Source organism: Alosa sapidissima, chromosome 2 (assembly GCF_018492685.1).
Source record: "Alosa sapidissima isolate fAloSap1 chromosome 2, fAloSap1.pri, whole genome shotgun sequence".
Taxonomy (NCBI): Eukaryota; Metazoa; Chordata; class Actinopteri; order Clupeiformes; family Clupeidae; genus Alosa; species Alosa sapidissima.
Genome location: NC_055958.1, coordinates 7,666,121 through 7,673,546, shown reverse-complemented (window position 1 = coordinate 7,673,546; position 7,426 = coordinate 7,666,121). Strand labels below are relative to the sequence as shown.

General features: G+C 39.6%; 1 protein-coding gene across 4 annotated transcripts in view; it reads right to left on the bottom strand.

Annotated features, from left to right (window-relative positions):
* Positions 1 to 414: 414 nt before the first annotated feature.
* armc8 (armadillo repeat containing 8) overlaps positions 415 to 7,426 on the bottom strand; it is a 273,575-nt gene continuing 266,563 nt past the window's right edge. For 3 of the 4 annotated variants that reach the window (XR_006024508.1, XM_042067501.1, XM_042067492.1), the window contains 2 exons: positions 2,138 to 2,231; positions 415 to 1,026 (listed from right to left, as the gene is read on the bottom strand). Coding sequence is in view for 2 of the 4 variants with exons in the window: in XM_042067501.1 (XP_041923435.1) it covers positions 993 to 1,026; positions 2,138 to 2,231 (128 nt within the window). In the remaining 2 variants the exon portion in view is untranslated. Of the gene's footprint in view, positions 1,027 to 2,137; positions 2,232 to 7,426 lie in introns of those variants that run through there. The other variant, XR_006024507.1, reaches the window with a different exon arrangement.

Genomic DNA, 7,426 nt, shown 5'->3' with positions numbered 1-7,426 from the left:
GGATTTGTGAACCCGTAGCCCCTATTTTGTGTTAACAAGATATAAAAAAATATGTACAACTTCAACTTTACTGTTACACATTTATGACTTTAGTGTGCACATGCAAAATCTGCAGTTAAATGTGCTCGCCACTTTTGCACCCAATATACCTTCATAGGTCTCGCCCATTTCAGAGCCCCCGCCTTGACGTAGTTTACCGCTTCAAGCTCTGCTGCCAAAATTGGGGCCAATGACCCTTGACCCTCTTAATGCAGAGGAAACAGAACACAAAAAAACTACAGGTAAAAGATTGCATGTGTATTCTGTAAGACATATTCACTATTTTTCACTATTTTATTTGAGTTATCACAGCATTGCACTGTTTGAGGAAGGATGCAAAAGATGACCATCATTTCTGACAGCAAAGAAGTGCGATGAAAGTAATCACCACTTTATTTTTCTTTTTTTTATCAGAGTGTTAGTTCCAATACTCAAAATGTGAATAAGCATTTTTTCATACTCTTGAATAGCATTTACTTCATTTCTGAAAAAAGACACAGATATCTGATGGGGAAGGAGGTATTAAAAATCAAAAATATATATGTATATATATGTGTGTATATACATACACACACATACATACATTTGAGGTATTTATCCACAAGGGAAAAATCTGTTTCATATCTCCTCCTGATAAAGCATTTAAAATAACATTTATAGCAAGTATTTACTGCCACTCAAATAAATGATAATGTAACTTCTCTCAGAGACTGCTCAGATTCCATTATGGAGTCCAAAGCACCAAATGTTCTGTGACACAGTGCCTCTTACACACATTGAGTACAATCTTCACATCCAAAAAGTACATTAAAATATATGAACATCAAATAAAGCTTGGGTCACACATAACATGGGCCCACAACCTTTTTTGAGCAACAGAGTGCCTTGGCTCAAAATAAAAGGTGTCTTGTGCAACAAAAGACAGAAAAAGGTGAACTTCCAAGCCATTGAGGTCACGCCAAGTACTGCTGCATTGCTGTCTTTGCACTGAGGGAGAGATAGACAGAGAACGAAAGAAAGAAAGAAAGAAAGAAAGAGAGATATGATGGTAAGATATGGGTGCTTAAAGATTAAAGAATATCATACAAATTGCATATAAAAGACATGGTTCAGGCCTTAAAACAAAGACAATTTCTGAGCATGAATTATTTACCTTAGCCGTTACTATACTGACACCTTTTGCCAAAGGTTCAAACTTAATGTATTCTTCATCACAGAGACTCTTTGCAGCCTATACAGTTGAATACAATAGCCCTCATCTATTATTTTTACAGTATCCCACGTCTATTATATTTTAACATGCAAAATCAGCAACATAAGGTTAGCAGTCTAATATTGATAACGTTTACAACAGTAGAACTGAATATGCTGCTACATTGCTACGCTAATTTTCTCTTTTTGAATATTTAATTCTGAAAGTTTCAACTATCCCACCTGTGACATCACCCTAGACATCTTTCCTGGTCAGCTCACATCACTATTCCAGCTAATATTTCAGACGCACCTGTGCTTGCACATTCTTCCACTTTAATGATGTGAATGACTAAGGGATGAAAACCGTGAACATACGTTTCAAAATAAAAGCGATAGTTTGTTTATTTTCTGAAGAGACACATATTTTCCCCTTGGGATCTACAGTATCATGGTCCCTCAGAAATTAATTGACGTTACTGTTTCCATTAAGGAAAAAATAAGACCTTGTGAATGAAATTCAAGAATTTGTAAACAAAATTCGGTAACACTTTACTTGACACTTTACTTGACTTTACTCGACATAAGAGTGACATGACACTGTCATGACACATGAACCCTAACCCTATAACCTAATCCTAACCTTTAACCCTAACCCCAAACCTAGCCCTATCTTGTTATGACAAAAAATGTATGATACTTAATAACAGAAGCGTTATGTCATAAACGTTTATGACTTGTTTATGACACGTTCATGACAGTGTCATGTCACTCTTATGTCGACACTGTTAAGTAAAGTGTAACCCAAAATTCAATACTTTTAAGGCCTTAAATTTGACAATAATACATTTAAGACTTTTTCAATACTTTTAAGACCCCACGGGTACCGTGTGTGCTATTAACATACCGGTCGCAAAGGTTGGGGTCTAAAGCCTGGGTAAGTTTGTGCAGCACATCCACGAATCCCATCTCTCTCAGCTTGTCCTGTCGTGCTTGTGAACCTGAGAAGACAGGCACCAGTTATTTCATGAAAAAGAAATGAAACATGCAGACCATAGGGCACGATCAGACTGGGCAGCTTATTGCTTCTTAAACGCAACACAAGGTGTTTTAATAAAAACACGATACAAAACAGAAAAAAAGACCTCTCACTGAATTGACAACGTCTGTCTGATTGCACCCTTATAAAAGCTTTGTGCTTTGTGTTTTGCCCCTTAGTCTGTACCCGAGTAGGGGTGCCAAGAATTAATTTGTCTTTCACCTGCTGCAGGGTTCCACATGCGAACTTGGGTTTGCCACAACCCTCTAAAGCTGCTCTCAGCTGCTGTGGCTTTCTTTAGCTGTTTGGGTACCAATCCCAACTTCTGTAGGAAGCACTGGACTGATGTTGCCGGGAAGCCTCGTCCATCAAATCCTGGTACTTGGCTTTCTTCAGCTGATGTGAGATGTCCATCTTGTCATCCCAGGGCACTGTAAGCTCTACTACCAGAATGGTCTTTTTACTCCTGCATAGGAGGACCATGTCTGATGATCGGAGTGGGGTTAGTGCCACATCTTTTGAAAAGACAAGTTTCTTCTTCAGGTCAACTACAGTCCAAAGTTTGATGTAACATAGAAAGCGGGCACTTGGTGGCTGTTCCTCCCATAGGGGCCTTCTTGGTATATACCCCAGAGCTCCTTCCAGGACAATGGTCACTCCAGTGTTTGGTACCATTAGCCGGCTTCAGACCGTTGAGCCAGGCCAGGCTAGGGTAATTTAGGGGCCACCTCGTGATAGTAGCCCAGGTCTACAAGCCTCATAACCCTGAGACCTTTGTGTTCAGACTGTCAGGCCATAACCTCTCCGCATTACACCTTGACACGCCCTCGCTTGTGAAAACGTCACCAATACCACCCATTTTCAAACAGGATAAGCATAAAGTCGCGTATCTCTTTCCTATAGCCTACTGTATGCTATCGAAGTCAGTCACCTATTTCTGCCCTTTTACGTATGTCACTTAATATTCATTTCTATAGGCCTACAAACCAAGATGGCGGATTCCTAAAGAAACGCAAGCACACATAACATAAGTGTATCTAAATGTATCTATGTACCATAAAGGACATTTTACCGTGACTCGAAGAGTGTTATAAGGCTGTGTGTTCAAATCCGCTTGGAGCTCCAGTGGAATTTTGATTTCTCGACGATGGGCCGCGTAAGAGGGCACCCACCAGCCCAGCACCAAACTCCGAGTGCACAGTAAAGAAAATAGAATTTTGAAGGCAGTAGATAATTGAACTGATAAGCGTTACACGGACCGCAGATGCTCCTGCTAAGAACTAAGCCAGACTTTGTTCAAATCTACACATCTATGGCTACTGGAAAATGTAAGGTTCATTTATCAAATGATATTTTGAAGTATTAAAAACTTCTTTATTTTAGAATTTCCGAACGAAAGGGGCTGAAATTGAAGCTTTTACGATAGTTCTTTAAAGTATGCCACACTATCGATAGCATAAAACACACTGGCAGGAATAATTTAGTGGGACACTTGTCTATGTTAGTAACTCATAAGTTCACTTTTTACTGTGCTACATGGCGACCTCTGGAAAGAGTTAGCCTACTGACAGGCCAACATCTTTAACACGGACGTAACCGCTATCTCTAAACTTGGTGTGATACTGCTGTGCTTTCATAGCCATTCATGTTTCTCGACTCCACACACAACGGGTTGAACCCGCCTTCACCTTGACACCACCCCTAGCCCTGCTCTAGCACCAAGTGGCTCAACGTTTAGGGTGGGTCAGAAATCAGGGGCCAGTAGCACCAATATAACCCCCAAGTGGCACCAGTTAACACCCGCACCTGGAGGTGTGAAAGCAATTAGCCCTGGCACGGCCTGGCCTGGCTAGCTCAGCTTTGGCTCGACGGTCTGATGGGGGCAATTTTATCCATTGCCCCTGGGAGGCGAGCCCTACCACTTTTAAACAGTGTGCCTCTTCTGCTGTCTCTCGGACCCTTTGCACTGTGAGATCTCTCTTGCCTTTGGCATTTGCTGTGCGCCATCTCTTGGCATTGTAGTTTCCAAGTCCTATTCATCCTTGATATTTACATATTTTTTGTTTTTGTTGCATCTCATTAATATTGCTAGGGGCTCTTCACAGGCTACAGAACTCATTGTTGGAAGGAAAAAGAAAGCACAGGCCAAACTATACTGAACACGGAAAGTTTGCAATGCAACATAACTATGTTGGAAATGCAAACTTTGGCTCCTTAAACTTTGGCTTGGCTTCTAAATGTTTCAGTTTTGGAAGAAGATGGCTCTCAAATACATCTGGTCTGGAGCACATTTTTTCTATTTTGAAACCTTGCCACAAAGAAAAACCTTCCTGAAATTATCCAGAAAACATCTGTGGTCAATCTTATATAATAGGGAAATTCCATGGAAAATCACATTTTGTAACATCCATAACGCCAATAAATTGCGATTGTATAGTATGATGTGAATGATTACATGAAATTTGAGCATTTGCTATTTTTGGCTGAAGAATGTAAATGAGAAAAAATGCACAAAAAATGAATGTTATCATTCACATCATCAAATGCCAAGGTATTTCACTGGCGTTATGGATGTGACAAAAAGTCAATTTTCCGTGGAATTGCTCAATACTAGTTGGTATGTCATCCTTTTTAATGGATGGCTAGAGAAGAATGCCATAGTACAGCATTTGTCTTAATTTCGGGCACACGTTACTTGGATAAAATTGCAACTCAAGCAGCAGGAGACAAACAATATAATTTGTGATCCACCACCGCTTAGTTGCTATCAAATTTTATTTTACAGACATTTAAAATCATCTAAAACTGGTCAATGTTTTGGTTCCGGTGCCCACTTTTAAATATTGTGTGGGTCTGTTTTTCCTCAAATCAGTTTTTTCTGCAGAATTTTGTGGTGGCCATCAAATTTTGTGCTGCAATTTTGCATCGCCTATACAAGTCATCTTTATGTTTGTATTTTATCTGATGTCACCCATGTGGCCACATAATCTATGAAACACAATCTTCCCACCACAAACTACATACCATCTTAATACTGTCACAGAAACCTGGCTACTTATAATGTCATTAAAGGCATGTGTGCACAGCTACTTTCTGTGCAGTTAAATTCTGCTAGTTCAATATCGAATGAATTAGCTCGCTAAATTTAACTTAGCTGTTGTCATAATATAAAGGTTAAAAATAGGGTAAGGCTATTTGCACCCCTGGTACAATTAGCAGTGTATGCTATTCGTACCCTGGTGCAATAAGAAGTGAATTCTATTCGTACCCCGGTGCACACAGCAATGTGTCCTATTAGTACCCCGTCTGGTACAAATATCAATGTATGCTATTCGTACCCTGGTGCACACAGTAATGTGTCCTATTAGTACCCCGTCTGGTAGAAATATCAATTGCTATTCGTACCCCGGTGCACACAGCAATGTGTTCTATTAGTACCTTGTCTGGTACAAATATCAGTGTATGCTATTTGCACCCCTGTGCATTTAATCTGGCATATTGATCACACAATGTAATAATATTTCTTTTTTAAAAAACAAGCAACATGTTTTTTTGTTGTTACATACACATGGATGCTATTCGTACCCTGGTGTTTATAGTACTGCATGCTATTTACACCCTGGTGCATGAACTAGCTAATTGTTGCAATCAAAACTTCCGTTTGAGAACCGATTTCTTATTCAAATTGCGCGCCTTCTCTCCAGAGACGTTGGTACACATGCACACTCACTCCGCCAAAATGCATCATACGGGAATCGAACCCCGGCCTCCCGCGTGCCAGCCCTTGCCTGTGCCCACTGCACTATCTACTTTGACAAGAAGTTGAGGTTTGCAGGTAAACTTCTAGTTTATAGGCCTGAACGTCATATTAACGAAATTTTGAATTATGTGTTCACTGAACAAAGATTATGAAAATAAAACACAACTTTTCCATCTCAACTTTAATTTGAACAGATATTAGTGCTGAAACCGTTCAGAATTCTTCACTTTCGCGAGCAACATGTTTTTGTTGTTATGTAACAGGGTGTGAATAGCCCAGTTGTGTGGCCAAGGCTATTCGTACCAGGGGTACGAATAGACACTCCTTTAAAAATATTACCTCTGTGTATCTGCATGTATAAATTGTTATTAAGTGTTTTAGTGTGAGTTGAAGGAGTTAAGGGATACATAGCACCCCCTTCTCAACACTCTGTGTAATTTGAACATTCAGCCCACGAGACGAGACAATACACGATATTGTTCGCGACGTTGTTCCTAAGACGAGACAATATTTTAACGCTAACATTTTAACGCTAATATTTCAAGAAATCTTCAATGATGAAATATATGAGGTATATAGGTGCATTTTGAAATGTTTTAACTAGTGATGCACCGATACTGATATTTCTACCACAAAAATAAGTGCGGTGTCATTAAGTGGTTTTATTGTTTCCTGTAGATACCAAAAATGCTGCTACACAGACTAGATACTATTCCACAAGACATATTTAAATAAATATCGTGAGATCTCATCACACCCCTACTGAACATAAAAGCAGTTTTGTAGGCACTGTAGTAGGCACTGTACTTTAGTAACAACTCCGACTGAGGGCAGTGGATTATGGAATAAACTGGCAATATACAGCATTCAGTAAGACCAAAGCAATGATAGAGGTCAATGAAAGCAATGATGTTGGAAAAAAAAAAAAAAAAACACTATCAAGAACAAAGCACCAATTGCCTACACCCTAAAGTATGAAATATTTCAAAATCAAAAATCTAATACAACATAGGACTACTTTTCAAGTGTATATTGCTAGATTATGAGTAATCCATCAATGCAGCGATGATCATTAATTAGATAATAAACTAGATGTACCACATAGCGTTACAAAATATAACCACTGATCAGTCCTGTACATCCGTTCTGCAAACATTTTTTTGTCAATTTGTCTCCATCTGCTATTCCATCGCCCACTCTTGAACTTTTGTGTATTCTTGTATGTGCATGCGTGGGTGTGTGTGCACGTGTGTGCCTGTGTGCATGCGTGCGTGTGTGTGACTGTGCGTGCTTGTGTGTGTGTTTGTGTGTGTGTGTGTGCGAATGTCTGCAAGTGGGTGCCTGTGTGTGTGCATGCGTGTGTGTGTATGTCAATTTGCCTCCATCTCCTTATAAAG